This window comes from Dipodomys merriami, unplaced genomic scaffold, assembly GCF_024711535.1.
Source record: "Dipodomys merriami isolate MVZ:Mamm:240054 unplaced genomic scaffold, mDipMer1.0.p SCAF_9, whole genome shotgun sequence".
Taxonomy (NCBI): domain Eukaryota; kingdom Metazoa; phylum Chordata; class Mammalia; order Rodentia; family Heteromyidae; genus Dipodomys; species Dipodomys merriami.
The window spans coordinates 24441765-24464860 of record NW_027206512.1 but is presented as its reverse complement, the minus strand read 5'-3'; the positions used below and the strand labels follow the sequence as shown (position 1 = coordinate 24464860).

The window sequence follows — 23096 nt, the reverse complement described above, 5'->3', positions numbered from 1 at the left end:
TGGGTCAGGAGTATGTGGTTATAAGAGTGAATGTTCAACTAATTATTATGTTATGTCTTCTGGAAACATTCTTTCTAATAGGCCCTCTTGAAACTTTATAATCATTTTAAATACTAGTAAGAATTTAAGAAGTCATTGTAGGGCTCCTTCTTAACTTACCTCCAAGAATTTATGGAGTTCTGTGCCTTTTTTTTTTATTGCAAAGGTGACTTACAGTGGAGTTACATAAGTAAGATAATGAGTACATTTCTTTTCAGTATTACTCCCTCCCTCTTTTTTTCCTGCTTTCCCTTCCTCTGACTCCCCTCCCCCAACTGTAAAGTTCATTTCCAACATAGTATCTAGTGAGTATCACTATTATATTGATTCATCCTCTGTCCTACCGTTTCTGTGATTTCCCTTCCCTTCCCCAAATCAGATAAACTTATATACAAGACAAAGGATACCAAAATAAAAAAACAGTGACCACAGAGAATAAACTAGAGGGGAAAAATGAAAGAAAAGAGAACTAATTGCAAACAGTCCACAAAAAAAACCCTCTTGTTTCTATATCTTGGAGTTCAACTCAATTAGCATCATTTTATATGGTCATATGTACATAGCTATTAAACTATTGTGATCCTCTGCTAGAACTATCTTAGGCATCTACCAATTATTACAAATGAGGGGAACGATGGAGCCTATGTTTCTTTGGGTCTGGCTTATTTCACTTAATATGATTTTTTTCCAAGTCTTTCTATTTCCTCATGAATGAACAATGTCATTCTTTCTGATGAAAGCACAGAATTCCATTATGTATATATACCACATTTTCTTGATCCAATCATCTATGGAGGAGAATCTGGGTTGATTCCATATCTTAGCAATGGTAAATAATACTGCAATGAACATAGTTGTACTGCTGGCTTTAGTGTGGCCCCAGGAGTGGGGTTGCTGGGTCATAGGGGTTGTGCCTTTTTGATACCATATGAAATAAATGTTCCTTGGAAGTTCAAGACATTAAGTTTCAAAACCCACAAGACAGGCCAAATAAAGATAACATAAGAGTCTAGTCATACTTCCCCCTAAAGTTTGAAGCTAGATTGAACTGCAAAATATCTCTGCTTTCCTAAACAAATTGTTGCTTCTGCCACTCACTAGACTTCCAGTTATCTTTTTAAGGTGTTTCATTAATGTCAGCCTCCAAGGCTGTAGGACCTTGTAGGACCTAGGATGGAAAAGCCAGCTACAGGATAGAGATACTGGAGGCTGGGGATATCCGAGAGAACTCCATCAAGTTTATGTTCTTTGGCATTTGGAGAGGCATCCTCCAGCAGATACCAGCAAGTGCCATTATTATTTTAGGCATTAGCCCATCTCCCTCCATATCTACTTTTTTGTTTTACTCAACTTTTCTTATTAAATGTCCTTTCTTTATAACATAAATCTGAAAAATCAAAGTAAACCTAAAGATAGACAACTTTGGAAATAAAAAAAATCTAACATTGTCCAAAGCTATACCCTCCCATTCACATCTTTCATCAACCCAGAAACTTTTGATCCCTTTAAAAGAAAAGACAGCAGCTACTCTAAACATACTTCAAAACATACTACTAATGGGCTACTATAATGCAATCAAATACTATTTACATAGCATATACCTAATGTAAGAGCATGTTTTGGAAATCATTCTTTTATGCAATAGCCTAGAATTTCTTCTACAAGAAATTTTGTAATTCTAAAAATATTTAAAATTTTCATTTTTGTTAGGCTTTGTTTTTGCAAAACAGAAGCATACTAAATAGCCCAGGCTGGCTTCAAATTTATGATCTCCTTGCTTCAGCCTCCCAAGTGTAGGAATTACATGTATATACTACCATACTAGGTTCTATTCTCCTTTATTAATATTTCTGATTATTTCCTCAGAAGTGGAATTACTGAGGAAGACAGGGTGCCGGTGACTCATGTCTGTACCCCTAGAAACTCAGGACGCTGAGATCTGAGGATCACAGTTCAGACCCCGCTGGGGCAAAGTCCATGAGACTCATCTCTAATTAATCACAACAAGAACCTAGAAGTGGAGCTGTGGTTGAATTCGTAGAGAGCTAGCTGTGAGCAAAAGAAACTCAGAGACAGTGCCCAAGCCCTTAGTTCAAGCCCCAGAACTGGCATAAATTAATTAATTAAAAAAAACAAATGAGAAAATAAATAAATGTGCTGGGATAGAATAATATTTTAAGTGCCCTTTACACTTGAATTCACTGTCTCCATATAATACTTGTATAATAAGCAGAATAGTTTTATTTGCATCATTTTTATCAATTGTGAAATACGGAACCTTTTCTTTTCTTTTCTTTTTTTGTGTGGGTCGTGGGCCTGAACTCTGGACCTGGGCACTGTCCCTCAGCTCTTCAGCTCAAGGCTAGTACTCTACCACTTGAGCCACTTCTGGCTTTTTTTTTTCTGCTTATATGGTGCTGAGGAATCAAACCCAGGGCCTCATGCATGCAAGGCGAGCACTCTACCACTGAGCCACCTTCCCAGCCCGATACAGAATATTTTCATAGGAAGTTGTGAAACTCTTTAAAAAGCCAAGTGCTGGTGCTCAGGCCTGTAATTCTAGTTACTCAGGAGGCTGAGTTCTGACAATCATGGTTCAAAGCCAGCCCAGGTGGGCTGGCTAAAAACTGAAAGTGAGGCTGTATCTCAAAGTGGTGGAGCATGAGCCTTGAGCTCAGGGACAGTGCCCAGGCCCTAGTTCAAGTTCAGAACCAATCCAAAAAAAAAAAAAGTATATTCAGTGTGCTTCCTAATTTTACCAGTAGGTGGAGGAAGTAAAGATTTACAATCCCAAAGCTGAATGTCTGTGTTTCTCAATCAATGCCCATAAACTGCAGAGCTGGAATTTGTAACAACTAAGATTTCCCTAGCACCCTAGAACTATCTAATCAACATCTCTGGGAGGGAATAAGTGATCTACTTTAAGGAGCACTCCAGATCATTCTTGTGTATTCTAAAATTTAAGATAAATTTTGAAATCGGGCAGGCACTGTTGGTTCATGCCTAGCTACTCAGGAGGCTGAGATCTGAGAATCTAAGGATTGTGGTTCCAAGCCAGCAGGGGCAGAAAAGTCCCCATTAAAATCTCTTACCTCCAATTAGCCATTTAAAAAAGCCGGAAGTGATGCTGTGGCTCAAAGTGGTAAGGCACTAGCTTTGAGCTCAGGGACAGCACTCAGGCCCTGAGTTCAAGCTCCACAACAGACAAAAATAAAATAAAATAAAGGTAAAGTTTAAGAACCATTGATCTGGGCTGGAAAGGTAGCTCAGTGGTAGAGCGCTTGCCTTGCATGCCTGAGGCCCTGGGTTCAATTCCTCAGCAACACATAAGAAAAAAGCCGGAAGTGGTGCTGTGGCTCAAGTGGTAGAGTGCTAGCCTTGAGCTGAAGAGCTGAGGGACAGCGCCCAGGCCCAGAGTTCAGGCCCCACGACCAGACCCCCCCCCAAAAAAAAAGAACCATTGATCTAATATATATCTACATTTTTCGCTGGTTTGTCATCTTGGCAGAGATAAGTGAAAGGACACTTAACCACTGTCATACTGCTGACTGCTAAATCAGATGTCCCTAAGTTCATATTTACATTTATCCTTACTTATTAAGTAATTCCTTATTTCCATAGAAAGCTATGTATAGCTATCTGTGCATATAATCTGTCTATTTGCAATTGCAGAAGTGGAACTATGGTACATTTTGAACATCAATCGCATAATACCATTAAAAATAGCCGTAGTCATAGGACAAATTACACAGGATTCTAAATACTCACATACAGTGAGACCAAAAGAGGATAGTCTTAGGAGAGAATCACAAAGGTGCAATGCCTAAGCACCTCTGTATGTTTACACAGAATAATATACAAACTGAAATGAATTCTTTTTTTTTTACTGAAAATGTGATGAGCTGGGGGTTACAGTTACATAGGTAAGTACATTTGTTTTTAATCATTATTACCCCACCCTCTTTACCTCCCATTTACCCCTCCTTCTCCCCACCAAGTAGTAATGTTCATATCCAACATAGTGTCAAGGGAGTATCAATGTTGCTGTGGTTCATCCGTTGTTCTGCTGTTCCTGAGATTCTCTTTCCCTTTCACATATTGCATTGTCTGTTATGCAAAACACAAGGTACAAAACACTAATAGAAATGAAGAAAGACAAAACCAATAGAGAAAAATGAACAAACTATATACAGAGTCTAATGAGAACCTCTTGTTTTCATAAGCTGGAGTACATGTTAATATGATTCATTATATATAACCCTTTGCACTCAGCACTTGGGTTGTTGAGATCTCCTGTTAAGAATATCATATACAGGGGCTGGGAAGGTGGCTCAGTGGTAGAGTGCTTGCCTGGCATTCCTGAGGCCCTGGGTTCGATTCCTCAGCACCACATAAGCAAAAAGAAAAAAGGCAGAAGTGGTGCTGTGGCTCAAGTGGTAGAGCGCTAGCCTTGAGCTGAAGAGCTGAGGGACAGCGCCCAGAGCTCAGGCCCACAACCAGACCCAAAAAAAAAAAAAAAAAAAAAAAAGAATATCATATACAGCCAGGTGCTGGTGGCTCACTCCTGTAATCCTAGCTACTCAGGAGGCTGAGATCTGAGGATCACGATTCAAAGCCAGCCCAAGCAGGAAAGTCTGTGAGATTGTTATACCCAATAAACCACTAGAAAACTGGAAGTGTCGCTGTGGCTCAAACAGTAGAGCACTCACCTTGAGCTGAAGAGCTCACAGACAGTACCCAAGCCCAGAGTTCAAGTCCCATGACTGACCAAAAAAAAAAAAAAAAAAGAATATTATATACATATTCTAGTTCTTACAAATGAGGGAAATCATGCAACCTGTTTTTCTTTCAGTCTGGCTTTCTTCACTTAATATAATTTTTTCCAAGTCTTCCCATTTCCTTATCAATGGAGCTAGAATATGTTGGTTCCATATCTTGGCTATGGTAAATAATGCTGCGATGAACATCGTTGTACTGATGGCTTTGTTTGTGTGGCCTTGTTTGTGGTCATTTGCATAAATTCCCAGAAGTGGGATTGCTGGGTTCTAGGGGAGCACTATGTATAGTCTTCTGAGGAACTTCCACATTGCTTTCCAGAGTTGTTGAACAAGTTTGCATTCCCAACAACAGGGTTAGTAGCATTCCCCTTTGGTCACACCCCCCCCACCAGCATCTGTTAGATTTCTTGATTATAGCCATTCTAACTGGTGAAAAGTGGAATCTCAATGTTGTTTTGATTTGCATTCTTTTTTTTTTTTTTTTGGTCCGGTTGTGGGGCCTGAACTCTGGGCCTGGGCGCTGTCCCTCAGCTCTTCAGCTCAAGGCTAGCGCTCTACCACTTGAACCACAGCGCCACTTCCAGTTTCTTTCTTTTTTGCTTATGTGGTGCTGAGGAATCGAACCCAGGGCCTCATGCATTCAAGGCAAACACTCTACCACTGAGCCACCTTCCCAGCCCATTGATTTGCATTTCTTTTATAGCCAGAGATGTTAGGATGTTTCATGTGTCTCTTGGTCATTTGTATTTCCTCTTCAGAGTGGTCTCTTTTAAGGTCTTTAGCCCACTTTTTTAATGGGGTGGTTGTTTCTTTAGGATTTGTTTGGGGGGAATTTAATTTCTTGAGCTGTTGGTATATTTTTTATATGAGACCTTTGTTGTGTAGGTGGTAAAGATCTTCTCCCAGTCTGTGGAGTTTCAATATATTTTGCTAGCTATGTCCTTTGCCATGCAGACGCTCTGCAGTTTAATGCAGACCCATTTATCCAGCTTTTCTTTGATTTGTTGTGTTTCTGGATCTTTATTAAGAAAATTTCATCCTGTGCCAAGGAGTCCTAGTGTTTCTCCTATTTCTTCTTGTAGTATTTTCAAGGTATCTGCTTTTACTTAAAGGTCTTGATCTATTTAGAGTTGATTCTGGTGCAGGGATATACAGGGATCTAACTTTAGAGTTCTACACATTTAGCCATTTCTGCCATCACCATTTATTGAAGAGGCGGTCTTTCTTCCATCCTATTTTTTGGCTCCCTTGTCAAAGATTAGGTGCCTTATATACAGTGTATTCACATGTATATTTGAAGGGAGTGGGGGAGGGCACAGAACTGGAGGGGAAAAGGTGAAAAATGCAGCAGTGGAGCAGAGCACACTGGACATTGATGAAAGTGAACTAACTATACAACTCATGAGTAGAGATGGGAGGGAGGGAATGGGACAGAATGAGGAAACAGATGACACTGTATGAAAGGAAATGTAGTTATTACCTCACTCATGTAAATGTAACCCCTCTGTACTTCACCTCTATAATAACAATAAAGTATTTAAAAATAATATATAACAATATAATATATAATAACAATAATAATAAAGTATAAAAATAACAAAGGTTTTTTTGTAAGTTGTGAGGCTTGAACTCTGTGCCTAGACACTGTTCTTCAGCTCTTCAGCTCAAGGTGAGCTCGCTTTTAAAGTATGTTAAAAAAAAAAAAAAAAAGCCATGCCAGGCACCGATGGCTCACACTTGTAATCCTAGCTACTTAGGAGGCTGAAATCTGAAGATCGCAGTTCAAAGCCAGCCCAGATTGGTCTGGGAAGGTGGCTCAGTGGTAGAGCGCTTGCCTTGCATGCATGAGGCCCTGGGTTCAATTCCTCAGCAACACATAAGCAGAAAAAAAAAGCCGAAAGTGGCACTGTGGCTCAAGTGGTAGAGCACTAGCCTTGAGGTGAAGAGCTGAGGGACAGCGCTGAGGCTCAGAGTTCAGGCCCTACAAACCAAAAAAAAAGCCAGCCCAGACAGGAAAGTCCATGAGATTCTTATCTCCAATTAAGCACCAAAAAACTAGAAGCAGCGCTGTGGCTCAAGTGGTAGTGCACTAGCCTTGAGCTGAAGAGTGAAGGGACGGAGCCTAGACCCAGAGTTCAGGTCCCGTGGCCGACAAAAATGAAAAAGGAAAAAAAAACCCACAATGTACAGGGTTTTGTTTGTTTTTTGGTGAGATGAAGTTTTGCAAATTTTTGCCTGGCTTGTCCTCCAATCACATCCTCCCTATTTCTACCTCTCTAATACTGAGAGTCAGGAACTCCATTCTCTTACTGAAACTGACTTTCACTAATCATTCTCCCATGATTTTTCAGTCACAAGTCAGCATTTACTATGCTTACATAAATCTGTCAGCCTTGGTTTTCTGCCTAAAGTTTTTTGTGGTGTTTTTGTATTGTTTTGTTTTGTTTTGTTTGGGAACTAGGGGTCATCCCTAGTTTTTTGCTCAAGGTTAGCACTCTACCACTTGAGCTACAGCTCCAGTTCCAGATTATTCTTTCATTCTTTTGTTGTTGTTTTGGTCAGTCGTGGGGCTTGAACTCAGGGCCTAAGCGCCTTCTCTGAGCTCTTCAGTTCAAGTACTCTACCCCTTGAGCCACAACAATACTGGATGGGTGAAAATGTTGAAAGGAATGACTTTGATAAAGATATATTCTATCCACAAACTGCTTTGTTAATGGCAATTCCTCTGTAAAACTACTTAAGGATAATTTTAAAAGAACAAGAAGTCTCAAGATTTTCCTGCCAGGGTTGGCTTCAAACCATGATCCTCACATTTCAGCCTTCTGAGTAGGTAAAATTACAAGCAGGAGCCACCTGCACCCAGCATTTGCCTAAATTTGTATATGTCAAGAAGACCTTCCCTTTTTATTTAATTTTACATATTCTTAGGTAAATTCAGTGACTAATGCATCATTAGATCATATTTACAAACTAGTCTTCAATAACAAATTATATTTAATTTACAAATAAGAGTTAACACAGGGGGTGTAGCTGAGGGGATGGGGGAAGGGATGGTAGCAGGAAAACAAAGGAGGAGTCAACAATGCTGGATAAGAAATGTGCTCATATATGTCTGAGTCAAACAGAAAAGGTCAGATAAGGTGATGTTAGGGGAATGAACCCAAGATAAGTATTCAAATGTTTTTTTTTCTTTCATGCAATTGTTTCTAACATATTTATAAGATGATTTCTATGTTACTTTGTATGTCCCTCCCCCACGGTATAAACCATGCTTTCACTGTATTTGATGTTGGTATAATTTGTGGAGGGGAAGGGAAAAAACAAATCGTTTAACTAGGGATACAGATACAGGTGGACTCATTGCAACAATGAGATGCACAAGTCGTTATGTCGAAAAACTAACTTTACAACTTGGGTTGGGGGTGGGGGGAGAATTGGGTGGGGGGAGAGGGGAGTATGGGAAGGGATGGGAAGGGGAAACAAAGAGGAGGTAACAATGATTGATAAGAAATGTACTCGTGGGCTGGGATGTAGCTCAGTGGCAAAGCGCTTGCCTAGCAAGTGCAACGTCCTGTGTTCGATCCCCAGTACCAAAAAAGAAAAAAGACAAAAAAAAAAAAAAAAGAAATGTACTCGTTATCTTGCCCATGTAATTGTAACTCCTCTGTATGGTATTCTCACAATAAAAAAAAAAATAGTAAAACATTAAAAAAAAAGAAATGTACTCATTACCTTGCTCATGTAACTGTAACCCCTCTGTAGTATCTTCTCAATTAAAAAAAAAAACTTAATTTAAAAAAAGAGTTAACACAAATTTTTCCAATAAATTATTTCACACAAGTATATGCTTATGATTCTATTTAATCGTTTAAACTGTGTTAGAGAAAACATACTTTGAATACATATTTCATTAAATTTAGTTGCATTATAGGTGAGTTTAATGGGAATTTCTACCATAATCTGTCATAAAAATTTATCAGAAAATCTTTTTCATCTGCTGCCAAGTCTATATATTATGCCAAAATACAATGTTCAATTATTCACTTAATTATATTACTTTCAGCAAGTTGGTTTTATAAATATTACAGACCCCATCTTAAACTATTTTATAAATATATTTAAAGCATGTTTATGAATTATTTTCCTATTGAAGACATGGAATTCATTTTTTACAATATATTTTCTCTACACAGTGAAACTTCTAAAAGAGAAAAGTATAGAATGTGCAAAAACTCTGGTTCTCCAACAAAAAGAAAATAAAGCATTTAATTATCTCTTATGATTTTTACTTTTTACTTGTCTATTTTTTAATGTTAGAAATAATATTCACATCAGCAAATACCTCCAAGCATGATAATTGACTGTTTTTAATATGTAAGAGTTGAGAAGTAAGTACCTAATAAGAATAGCAAAGTATTTCAATTACGTGAGGGAGAAGGAATTTTTACATTGTCCAAAAATATCTTGGTTTCAAATTCATTTCATTCTGGATCAAAATGGAGAGACTCTTAAGACAGAGTTTTGCGATCAGCAGTGATTGAAATTAGTCAGGGTAGCAGGAATCTGGGGTCAAGGCTGTTTCCACCATTTTAATCTCGCCATTATATGCAAGCGGGACCATAGTTGTATAGCACTTGTTTCTGTCATAAGTGTAACAGGTCTCCATATAACTGTCTTCATCGCAGTTATTACTCTGGGTAGCAGTAACTACCTGATTATCCAGCTCCACTTCTACAGGATCACATTTTTTACACCTGAAAAACAAAATACATGTATTAGAAACTCCCTATTAAATGTCATCTCAAAATGTGAGTACACATTTCTATATGAAATTAAGTCATTCTTGTAGTTCTTACCTATAATTAAAGATGATTCCTTTCAGGCTTAATTAGCTGTACAATACGGAGTTGAATTGTTCATGAGACTTTTCAAATTCAACTTCTGGGATTACAGTTTGACATTGAATTCTGTCATTTCCTAAGAAATGTCTGTATCCTTAAAAGCTAAAATCCATTATAAAACTATTAAGTTTGGCCCTTCTCATATGAATGGCCATAATTCCTTCTTTAGGATAAATTTATAGCTGTGTTTTATCTGTGACAAAGTTTTATTAATATATTAAACATAATATTTAACATAGGAATCATTGTATTCAAAGTACAAGTATTTGTAAATGTTAATTCTCCAACATATTTTCAGAAGCATTTTTTTCTTTTTTCTTTCTTTTTTTGTTTTTGTCAGTTGTGGGCCTGAACTCTGGGCCTGGGTGCTGTCCCTCAGCTCTTCAGCTCAAAGCTAGCACTCTACCACTTGAGCCACAGCACCACTTCCAGCTTTTTCTGCTTATGTGGTGCTGAGGAACTGAATCCAGGGCCTCATGCATGCAAGGAAAGCACTCTACCACTGAGCCACCTTCCCAGCCCCAAAAGCACTTCTACTAAGTAGATTAATTAAAGGTTATTAACTTTATATACACACACACACACACACATATATATATATATGAAGGAAAATCTCTTACAGATCAGACAGATGGTACACAAACTTGGTTCTTAATGGTGAAGTGGGATCAGAGATATTCTCTCTGCTGTTTAGAGGAACACTGAAAAAGAAAGAAAACAAAGCAAGATAATGAGACATAAATATTATTTCTTGTAATAAGAAAATTGCTAGAATAGTAGATGCTCTTTAATCAGAACATTGCCTACCATTTTATTTAAGCATTTTCTTATAATGCAATTCATATTTTTATAGTTATGTGCTGTATTTCATATCTTCCCACCATACCCCAGTTAGAATGGTAATTACCAAGAAACAAACAATAACAAATGCTGGCAAGGATGCAGCCAAAAGTATTTCTAATGTAAGCTTTCTACTCTGGAAAACAGTATGGAGGATCCTCAAAAAACTAAACATAGAACTACCTTATGACCCAGAAATTCCATTCCTGGGCATTTATCGAATAATTCACAAACAAGATTAGAGTAAAGCCACCAGTACAAGCATGGTTTTTGCAGTACTGTTCCCCATAGCCAAAACATGGAATCAATCCAGATGTCTCTCAATGGACAACTGGATCAAGAAAATGTAACACACACACACACACACACACACACACACACACACACACACACACACACACACACACACACACACTGGGAATTTACTCATCCATCAAAAATACTGATACTGTACCATTTGTAAGGAAATGGAAAGACTTAGAAAAATTGTATTAAGTGAAGTAAGTCTTCATTTGTGGTAGCTAGCATGTACCTATAAATCTATAAGTAAACATATATAGGGGGTATGCACATGGTTACAAATGAGCTAATTGAAGCATGGAAGACTCTATGGAGAGTTCAAATAGTATAATTCCTTAGAAAGACAAAGTCAAATCCCAACAAAATAAGCACCAGATAATGGGAATTGGCAAAGGGGAGAGGGGTAGACAAATGAAGTGGAAAGAGAGAAGAATACAGTCAAGAATTCATTGTACATAGTACGAAATTAAGAAAAGAAAGAGAGGGAATAGGTCAAAGAGAATGCTGAAAGAGGTGACATAGATCAAGATTTATTGTATTCATAAAAGGCTTTATTAAATGGCAACCCTTTGTACAACCATTTAAAGATAACAAAAATCAATAAAACACTTCACATTCAAAATAAACCTGAAATTAATTTCTCTATTGATTATTTTATGCTTACTTAGCAAGTCTCTGGTTTTCCTTTAAAAACCTAGCTCAAGTTTTATACTTTTGTGGTATTGACCTTAATTTTATTCCTTCCCAGTAATTGTCTTCCTCCATAGTCTCATAAAAGATCACATACATTTATTAATGTTAATCTCATTTGTTAATGCAATTAAAACACTTTCTCTTTAGAGTGGTTGTTTTCCTACACTATGGAAGTACTTATACAAAACATCTATCTATTTCCATTGCCTCAATAGATGTGTGATATGTGAAGTATGTTTAATGCTGGAGAGACATACAAGCAGATAATATTACTACCCATATTTTAAAGATGTGAAAAGTATAAACAAGAGAGGCTGGTGACTCAAATAGGTCAATTAACATTTATGTAGCAAAGTAGAAATATTTTCATGGTGATATCCAATGATAAATAGTGATTATCAACTAGCTCAGATGGTTTTGTTACCTTTTAATTTTTTCATCCATATCATCACTCCTTCATTTACAATCATTTCTATTCCTACTAAAAATCTGTTTCCTAACTTTTTTTGGGGGGGGGTCCAGTCGTGGGGCCTGAACTCTGAGACTGGGCACTGTCCCTCAGCTCTTCAGCTCAAGGCTAACACTCTACCACTTGAGTTATGCGCTACTTCCAGCTTTTTTTCTTTTTGCTTATTTGGTACAGGATAATTGAACCCAGAGCCTCATGCATGCAAGGCAAGCACTCTACCACTGAGCCACCTTTCCAGCCCCTGTTTCGTAACTTTGTATTTAATAATATTGTTCATATAGATATCCAAGTCAAAAATTTAGGTATCATTCTTGAATCTCCTTGTCATGACCAATATCTAATCAGTAACAATTTGTGACCTAATTTTTTGCATGTGTCAAAGTTATCCACTTATCTCTTTTCTCACTATTACTGCCTTTGTTCAGGACACTACTATCCTTCACCTAAATTGCAGTGGCCCTCCTTTTGTCTTGACTCCTCCAAAGCACTAACTGTATTTTTACCAAAATGGTCTAAAATGCAAACACAGTTCCCTCCTCTGCTTAAAATTTCCTGCATTTCCTCCACAAATAAGAGTATCCTTAGCAGAGCACTGAAGGCACTGCATAATGGCTCATCAGCAGCATCTCTCTCACCACAATATGCTCTTCACAGTGAATGCCAGTTGTTTAAAAGCTTACAATTCCATGCTTTTCTTTCATCTCTAAGCCTTCTAACATACACTAAGTACTTACAGTATACCTGGTACTATGTGTGCTAAGTGTATTACCTGTGATAACCTCATAAAATACAGTAAACCTGTTCCATTTACCAGAAATTTCTTGCCCCAACTATCAACCCTCTCACTGCCCATACACATTTACCCAATTCACTCCCATTTGGCAAACTGCCAGCCACCATTAACTCATTACCTCATTTCCTCCTTTCCTGTCTCTACTCTGCCACCCTTCTACTTCCGATCCCTTAGGACTGGATAGACAAGCATCCTTCTTCAGTGCTCCTATAATACTGTATGCCTATTCCAATTGTAGCATTTACAATATAATATTAGAATTGCTTTAATGTTTTTTGCCAGTCCTGGTACTTAAACTCAGGGCCTGGGCACTGTCCCTGAGCTTCTTTTTGCTCAAGGCTAGTACTCTACCACTTGAGCCATATTGCCACTTCTGGCTTTTTTTGTTTAAAGGCACTGAGGAATAGAACCCAAGGCTTCATGCATGCTAGGCAAGCACTCTACCACTCAACCATATTCCCAACCTGGGACTGCCTATTGGTTTAAAGTTTCCTATTCGATTATAAATTCTCCAACGGCATTGTTTTATATACATTATTATATACCCAACACCAAAATCCTCAATAGGTTATTCACTACAGATTTGTTGCATGAGTGTATATACTTGTCATTAGCTTATACTCTTATAATATCAGAAAAGGTTTTAAATAAGAATAAGAAAATAAGAGAGTAAGGGATAAAAGGAGAATAAAAAGAAAACAGATATGGGGGAAAAAAAACTTTTGTGAGGGTCTGCTATGAACCAAACCCTATTTTTTTACAAATAGTTATATCTACTCCTCAAATAATTATATCTACCCTATATATGGATATCTATATATGAAAACATATGTAACTATTCTTTTTTAAAGTTTAGGAAACAGGCTTAAGTTAATTAAGTAACTTCCACAAAGTCACATCATTTCAGTCAGTGATGGCTTTAGACATAATGCCATAATGCCATAAATCGTAATGGTAACATACTTTCAGAACTATCATCATAGAAAATCAATATTTGGGTTGGGAAGGTGGCTCAGTGGTAGACTGTTTGCCTTGCGTGCATGAGGCCCTGGGTTCATTCCTCAGCACCACATAAGCAGAAAAAGCTGGAAGTGGCGCTATGGCTCAAGTGGTAGAGTACTAGCTTTGAGCTGAAGAGCTGAGGGACAGTGCCCAGGCCCAGAGCTCAGGCCCCATGACCGACAAAAAAAAAAAAAAAAAATTATCAGGGAAATGACATGAAATTAACCAAATTATTTGTTTTAAATAAGCAAGCAATGCAATGTGATCTTTTAAGAAAAAAAGATGCATAAAAATAAATTATAAAGTCATATAAGGCTTTTTTTCAATCTCCCCATAGTTAATTTAAATATAAAATAGACCACTAGTAGTATGGCTTAAGTGGTAGAATGTCTGCCTAGCAAGCACAAGGCCCTGAGTTCATACTCCAGTATTATCAAAAATACATATAAAGTAGGCATTCTTTTTTGGGGGTTTGGGGGGTCCAGTCGTGGGCCTGAACTCTGGGCCTGGGTGCTGTCCCTCAGCTCAAGGCTAGCACTCTACCACTGGAGCCACAATGCCACCTCCGGCTTTTTTCCTTTTTGCTTATGTGGTGCTGAGGAATTGAACCCAGGGCCTCATGCATGCAAGGCAAGCGCTCTACCACTGAGCCATCTTCCCAGCCCGGCATTCTTCTTTAATGTGGTTTAAATGCCAATGTCATGGATAACTCTCTTCCAATTACCCAACCCTGGAATCATTGTGTAAGAAGTGATGAAACTAAGACATGCAGAGTAACAAGAAAAATTAAGATAAATCAGTTGATATCAAAGGAAAAGGACTTACAGGTCATGCCTGTAAACTTAGCTATTCAGGAAGCTGAGATCTAAGGGTAATAGTTCGAAGCCAGCAAGGGCAGAAAAGTCCATGAAACTCTTATCTTCAATTAATCACAGAAAAGGCAGAAGTGGAGCTGTGGCTCAAGTGACAGAACACTAGCCTTGAGCAAAAGAAGCTTTGGGACAGTACCCAAGCCCTGAGTTCAAGCCCTAGGACCTGCACAAAAACAAACAAAAAAGGATGAAAGCACTAGCACCAGTGGCTCTCACTAGCTACTTAGGAGACTGAGATCTGAGGAGTGTGGTTCAAAACCAGCCCAAGCAGAGAAATCCATGAGACTCTGTAATTAACTACCAAAAAGCAGGAAATAGTGCTGTCTCAAGTGGTAGAGTGCCAGCCTTGAGTGAAAAGCTAATGGGGAGGGTGAGGCCTTTTAGTTCAAGCCCCAGTACAAGCACAAAAAGAAAGAAAAAGGGATAGAAATTACATTTAAACAATCCTTAACAAAGGAAGGTATCTGTTTACAGTGGGAGGGGGTGTAGAGGGGTAGAGCTAGGTAGGGAGGAGCGGGGGTGGGGGGGGTGGGGGGAGAGGTGGGTAAAAGGAAGGAAAGAAAAAAAATCCACATACACAATCCGGATATTCCTCTCCATAATGGTTTCATTCGGATCCTTAGGAGACGGGATGATCCTGGAAGTAATACGGGTGCACTGACATTTGTTGTCAGCAAGAACAATCCTTTCATCTTCAGCTTCGGCTTCAAAGATAAAATACATTATGGAAATAAAATCTATATGTTTTCTGTTGAGTCATTTCTCTTTCTGTATTCTGGTATATTATATTAACTTGAACTCCGAAAAATTTAAATTTATCATTCATCAGTCCCAATTTTTTCCATTTGTTTTCTTGTCTAATGTAAATAGTTAAGTGTTGAGCTGGATGGGATTCACTAGCATAAAAGCATCTCCCTAGCAAGCACCAAGCACTTAGTTCAAACCCTATCAAATAAATGAATAAAATAAAACAGCTAATTGTAATCTCACATCATAACAAAGGAAATCAAAGCATGCTGATTTTCACCTAATATTTCTAATCTTAGAATTATGGGCCTTGGTAAAATCAGTGACAAACACCAAAAGAAAACAAAAAACTAGATTTTACCCCCAACCAAAGCAATTCACTCAAAAATAGACAGAAATAGAATTTGTATTCGTAGATGTAACTTGAAATGTCTCCTTCTTGAATTATTGTAATTAGAAGTCTAATTATTCCTTAGATGATTCTTAGAGCAGAGAAAAACCTAATTGTAATATTTCAATCCTAATAACTGCCATTACAAAATATTTTTAGATTGTTATTATATTTATAATGACTTAAATTACTTTATGATACATAATTATTCCATTATTCATGTTTTCTATCAAATCTAACAAAAGTCTTAACATGGTATTATTAAGAAAACATCAATTCGAGACAATGATATAAGTATACCAAGTTATTACTCCATTTACTAATTATTAAATAGAAAATATCCATATCCTATTAATAAATATAGTATTCAAAAATGATAGTTATTTTAAATACAGCTAAATATATTGTATATTTTTGGTAATAAACATATTTATAAACATAAATTTCCATGTTTAGATATATATGCATGTTGTATGTGGCTAACTGCTAATATTTTACATTTTAAATATTATTCATCTCTATGCCATGTGTGTATGTATATATATGCAATGACAATTCTAATTACATTTGTTACATTATCTTAAAATAAGTATAAGCTCAGTAAACGTTAGAAACAATCCAGTCAAATTATATTACTAACTCATGTAACTATCTAAAACTATGTTCTTATCTAATCTTATCAATACTTATCTAATCTTATCTAATACTACATTCCATTCTTTCAAATTGTTTGAATGGTCCTTAAACAAAATATCAAAAGTTATAGATAATCCGTATTATATAAAATATTATTTAAGGATCAGAATATATCTGTGGGATTAGGAAAAATTGTTAAAATTAATATGCAGGGGAAGTAAATCACAATGCGTTCTATGTTGTACATAACAGTAATAATGTACTACTCCATTTCTCTAGAAGCTTACTGATTCTTGAAATTAGATGTGTAAATTCACATAAACATGATGATAATTAACCAAAAATATTTACTTCCTTATTCTATAATCTGCAGTGGGCAAAAGAGAAGAGTAAAAGAATAAGAGAACTGACCTAAGCCTTATCTACTAAATATCATTTGATGTATATAAATTAAAGCATGCTAGAAAAAAGTATCCTGACAAAGAATAAACTTAAATCTTTAAATCTGCAAACCAGATTAAATTTATATTTTCATTTTGTTTGGTTTTATCTTATAGATACTACTTACCTGTCACAAGAACAGCCTTTAGAAAAATGGCCAGGACACCCCAGAAAAGGAAATGGCTCTTCATCTTGACTTTCTTCTTTTGAAAAAGTAAAGCCAGAAAGTCAAGGATAAGGTATGTGACCTTGAAGGAGTGTGCAAATTAACAGTGCTTCTGCTTTCTTAAAATAACACTCCAGGCAACTATAAACAATCACAACTGTAGTTGAACTCTGAATTTTAAAAGCTGAACTGGAAAAAAAATGTAGGATTCATAGTTAAGTATTTCTATCTAAATGATCTGATGTAATGATTTTTATTTTGCATTTCTGTTATTAAAAATGTGTGAACCAGCAGAGTAATAATAAAGTCAGGAGTATATTAACAATATTTAAATACAAATTCTCAACTTCATTGTCTAGAGTTATTGATATTTATCTTCAAACTAAATATTTGACATTTGTTGTAGTTGGAACAGTAAATGAAGGAAAGGGAAGGGTAAAAAAAAAAAAAGGAAAACAAAATAAATGAGGACCATTTAAGATCCCAATTATATCTTGTATAAATTTTTTCTAAGTCTTTAACCACAGGATCAGATTTAAACATCAGTGTGTATGTTCTTATTACCTTGAGTAATTTTCTAAGTAATAACTTGTAATTAGAATTATATTTTGGTGGATTGGATACATCACTTGCAATGTTTTAATTTCATAACAAGACAACTGTTGTTTTAATATTTAATAACCCTTTTAGAATTGTAGACTCATGCTATTATTCTTCTTTGAGATGCCTCAATACAAAACTAAATCCATGAAATCTTTTGCTTACTATTTTTCCTCTAAGTGTCAATTTTTTTTTTAATCATGAGTTTTGGAGAACAACCTCCCAACCTCTATCTCCAACATATTAGAATTTCCTGTATCATAGGCATGACTAGTTCCAAGATTGTGTTGGTTGTATTTATATGAAACAACATCATAATCTGTGTTACTTTTCATTCTTACCTCTGATTTTTAACTGGTCTTGGCAGAATTTTAAGAGGAATAAATACATTGCAGGACCTTAAGTAGACAAGCTAAAAGTCGAAAATGGAAGGATAAAGAGATATGAAATGCTAGCACAAAATTGCATTCAGTTATTGAAAGTCTAGCAAGAACAGTGTAAGGATAATGCATATGCTGAAATCATATGAATAATTTAATCGATTAGAAAAAGAACCAGATTTGAAAGCATGTCAGTTTAGTTTGTGGTCAGGATGTTGAAACAAATAACTACTCTACAGAGTCCTCAGCCCTCACTATAGTTTCTAAATGACTAGCTTATTCTATAATTAAAAGTTAGCTGAAGGGCTGGGAAGGTGGCTCAGTGCTAGAGTGCTTACCTTGCATGCATGAAACCCTGGGTTCAATTCCTCAGTACCACATAAGCAGAAAAAAGCCTAAGTGGTGCTGTGGCTGAAGTGGTAGAGTGCTAGCCTTGAGTTGAAGAGCTGAGGGACAGCACCCAGGCCCAGAGTTGAAGTTCCATGACCAAAAAAAATAGCTGAAGAGTTTAGGTTATTATTTTCTTCAAAATATACCAGTGTTCAACAGTCTCCTGAAAACAAGACGGATAAATCCCTGGACATAAAGCTTTCTCCAAAGCTTCTTTAAAAAAAAAAAAAAAAAAAGCAGGGACTAATGAGGGACAGTGTTAGATGTAGGTGAGTAGGGCACATTATATGTATCTGTGGAAAGGTCACAATGAAACCCCTTTGTATAACTAATATATACAAATAAAGTTTTATGAATATTATTCGATTTTTATAAGTACTAACCTAAATAAAAGCTCTAAATTTTGTTTCTCAATTACTTTACTTTGCAGTTTTATAATTCTATTATGCAAACTATATATCTAAAAATAGACAAAAAATTAAGGCATGTGCCAGGTGTCAGTGGTTCATATGTATAATCCTAGCTACTCAGGAGGCTGAGATCTGATGACACAGGTTCAAAGCCAGCCTAGGCAGGAAAGCCTATAAGACTCTTATCTCCAATTCACTGCTAAAAAGCTAGAAATAGTCCTGTGACTTAAAGTGGTACAGCACTAACTTTGAGCACAAAAGCTCAGGAAAAGCACCCAGGCTTTGAGTCCAAGCCCCAAGACTAGCACAAAAGAAACAACAACAAAAAAGAGTAAGCTGGGCATCCCATTGTCTCACACCTGTAATCCTAGCTACTTAGGAGGTTTAGATCTGAAGATCACCATTCAAAGCCAGCCCAGGCAGGAAAGTCCCTGAGACTCTTATCTCCAATAAAGCACCAGAAAACCGGAAGTGGTGCTGTGGCTCAAGTGGAAGAGCATTAGCCTTGAACTGAAGAGCTCAGGGACAGCGCCCATGCCCAGAGTTCAAGCTCCAGGACTGACCAAAAAAAGTAAGACCCTTTGTCACCCAAAGAAATAAACTATATTGGCATTATCAGGACTGAAACTAGTGTTTCTTTACTTTGTATAGTCTAGGGATTATCTGCCTAGAGTCACTTGAAGAGCTAGTTAAAATATAGATTTCTCAGTTATCCTTACTCAGAATTTCTAGAGACATGATCTTGGTTTTGTTTTTTTTAAAATCAGACTCAATTGCCTCTGATATATACCAAAGTCTGAAAACTGATTAACAAGAAACCTGTGAAAGAGGGAATAACTATCAACATTAATTAGTTATGAACATGCATGAAGTTAATAAAGATTTTTTTAAACTCACAATGGAAATAAGTTAGTTGAGATTCTGTTTATATTAAAAATTCTATGCTGCAGGTAAATTGTTTCAGATAGTTTTAACATTAATTAACCATATAGATTTCAAATTACCTAAGCTCTCATTTCAGTTATGTTCTTCCCAAAATGTGAATAGTAGAGTCCTTTATGTGCAAATGAATGAAGTGATTTGAGGACTTTGCCTCATTATAAATTCTTCACCAAAAAGAAACTTTTTTTTTCATTATTTTTAGTTGTACAAAAGAGTTGCCATGTTTTTTAAGATTCATGTGGTTCAGTGGTAGGCTCACTTGGATAAGAAATAAAGGTAAATCATTCTGAGATTAACATTTGTTTGAAAACCAGCTGACTTAGTTGGATGCTTAATTTCTTCTTGATATAGCTTATTATGAGAAACTCAAATCAGGACAAGATTTTATTCTCTTTAGACATAAATTGGGAGAGTGTGCTCCCTGGTTTCTTTCTTTTCACTTCTGCTAACTCATCAGTCTCTTATGGATTTTTTTCTGAATATTAAAGGAATCAAGGCTTAATCCTTAGACATCTCATCCTCTTCCTACTTTATTTTGTTCTATGGCTTTCAATACAGGGCACGCTGAGGACTCCCAAATGTATAAACTCTAGCCTTGTCTTTAATCATTAGATAGCTTCACTCCAACTTTTTGGTATTTTTCTGATATCTCTACTTTGTTATCTAATGGTTTTCTAAAATTTAAACAAATAAAACAATTCTCTCTCTCCCTCTCTCTCTTCTCCCCTCTCTCCTCTCTCTCCACCTCCTCTCAATTATGTATATTGGGAAAACATTAATACCTGTCCTTCTGAGTCTGGCTTATTTTTTCAGAGCCTCAAGTTCCATCTGTTTTATTGCAAACAATACAATTTCATTTGTCTTAATGCATATGTCACATTTTCTTTCTCCATTTATCCAATAATGGCATCTAGGTTGGTTCTATAACTTGGCTATTATGAATAGTGTTGCAATAATCATGAGTATAAAAGAAATTATAAAACACTGAAGAAAGCAGTGGAAGAATATATCAGAAGGTGGCAAGATACTGGTGGCTTATGCCTGTAATTCTAGCAACTCAGGAGGCTGAGATCTGAGGATCATCATTCAAAGCCAGCAGGAAAGTCCATGAGACTCTTATCTCTAATAAACTACTCAGAAAAAGCCAGAAGTGGTGATGTTTCTCAAGTGGTAGAGCTCTAGCTTTCAACAAATTAACAAATGAAGCTCAGGGACAGTGCCCAGGCCCTGAATTCAAGCACTAGGACTGACCACCCCTCGCCACCCCCAAAAAAAGATACAGAAGGTTTAAAAAAATCCACATTCATGGAACAGCAAAATTAATACCATTAACAGGGCCATATTACTGAAAAGAAACTACATGTTCAATGTACCCCCTATAAAGGGTCAAATGGTATTTTTCACAGAACTAGAAACAACTCTAAAATTCAGATGGAAACATACAAGACCTCAATTAGCCAAGGCAATCTTGGGGGGAGGGAGCGAGAATGGTGGAGGTATTACAAAACCGAACCTCAAATTACACTGTAGAGCCAAAATAACAAAAACAGTATGACACCTAGGCCAATAGAGTACAATAGAAAGACCTAGAAGATAAACTACACAGTGACCAATGTCCGATAGGTTGTTACAAGGTTTGAACTTGTCATTTGCTAGTCTGCCACTCTACTTCTTGTACATCTCTGTCCCTGATTTTTCTGGTTATTTTAGAGATGGAGTCTAGCAAATTTTTCTGCCTGGATTGCTATCAAACTAAGATTCTCCAGATTTCAGCCTCCTAGCAGCCTGGGCAGAAAGTCTGTAAGACTCTTATCTCCAATTAACCACCAGAAAACTGAAAGTGGCACTGTGCCTCAAGTGGTAGAGTGCTAGCGTTGAGCTGAAGAGCTGAAGGACAGCACCCAGGCCCAAAGTTCAGGCCCCATGATCGACAAGAAAAGAAAAAAGTACTAATGATCTAGCTATAATACTCCTGGATATATAACCAAAGGAAACAAAGGAACCAAAGGTATAAGTTTTTAAGCCAATTTTGGTGACATTTTGAGGGAGCTGAGGCAAAAGGATAACAAATTTAAGGCTAGCCTATGCTGCATAACAAGACTTTTTGTCTAAAAATAAAAAGCTAGAGCTGTAGCTCAGCAGTAGAGCACTTACTTAGAATGCTCTAGGCCCTGGGTTCAATTTCTAGCACTACACTCAGACACACACACACACACACACACACATTTATTTATATATAAATATATATATATATGTTTTATCTTAAACTAGACTTTAAGAAATATGCTGTTTTAATATTACAGCAAGTAAAATTAGGAAAAAATATAGAATATTATAAATTAAACATGATCAAGTTGAAAAGAAATTTAATTATAGTAATTTGCAATAATTTGGGAGAAATATGGCTTCATGTTTATTAGCTATTAAGCTATGCATTACATCTTACATTACTATTACGTCCTGTCTCACCCCCACAACTCATTGCCCACTCTAAAAAGTAGTATTTTTTCATTTTCTTTGCTCATCCTGGGGCTTGAACTCAGGACCTGGACACAGTCCCTGAGTATTTTTATTCAAGGCTTGCACTATACCCCTTGAGCCACAACTCTACTTCCAGCCATTTTTGGTGGTTAATTGAAGATACGAGTCTTACAGACTCTTTCCTACCTAGGCTGGCTTTGAACCAGTCCTCAGATTTCAGTCTTCTAACCATCTTGGATTACAGGTGTGAGCCACTGGTGGCCCAGCTCAAAGTAGTATTTTATCTATTTATCTGTCTGCCTATCTGTCTGTCTTTCTTTCTGTCTGATTTACATATTTTTTTGTCTGTCCTGGGGCTTGAACTCAGGGCCTGGACACTGTCTCTGAGCCTGTCTGTACACAAGGCTAGAACTCTACCACTTGAGCCACAGTGCTACCTCCAGCTTTTTCTGAGCAGTTCACTGAAGATAAGAGTCTCATGGACTTTCCTGCTGAAACTGGCTGGGAACTGTGATCCTTAGATCTCAGTCTCCTGAGTAGCTAGGATTACAGATGTGAGCCACCCAGCCAAAGTAGTATTTATTTTTATTTTTTTACTCTGGGCCTGGGTGCTGTTCTTCAGCAATTCAGCTCAAGGCTAGTGCCATCCACTTGAGCTACAGAGCCACTTTGGCTTTTTTCTCCTTATGTGGTACTGAGGAATCAAACTCAGGGCCTCATGCATGCAAGGCAAGCACTCTATCATTGAGCCAACTTCCCAGCCCCCAAAGTAGTACTTTTCAAAGCTAAATCACATCATATCTGACTTAAAACCTACCAATAGCT

General features: G+C 36.9%; 1 protein-coding gene across 1 annotated transcript; it reads right to left on the bottom strand.

Annotated features, from left to right (window-relative positions):
* Positions 1 to 8658: 8658 nt before the first annotated feature.
* On the bottom strand, positions 8659 to 17170 carry Jchain (joining chain of multimeric IgA and IgM). Its single transcript, XM_070013200.1, has 4 exons — positions 17030 to 17170; positions 15265 to 15391; positions 10339 to 10419; positions 8659 to 9571 (listed from the first exon to the last, which is right to left on the bottom strand). Exons 1-4 carry the CDS (start codon positions 17091 to 17093, stop codon positions 9361 to 9363), a joined length of 483 nt encoding a protein of 160 aa, XP_069869301.1. The 5' UTR covers positions 17094 to 17170; the 3' UTR covers positions 8659 to 9360.
* Between the last annotated feature and the right edge of the window lie 5926 nt (positions 17171 to 23096).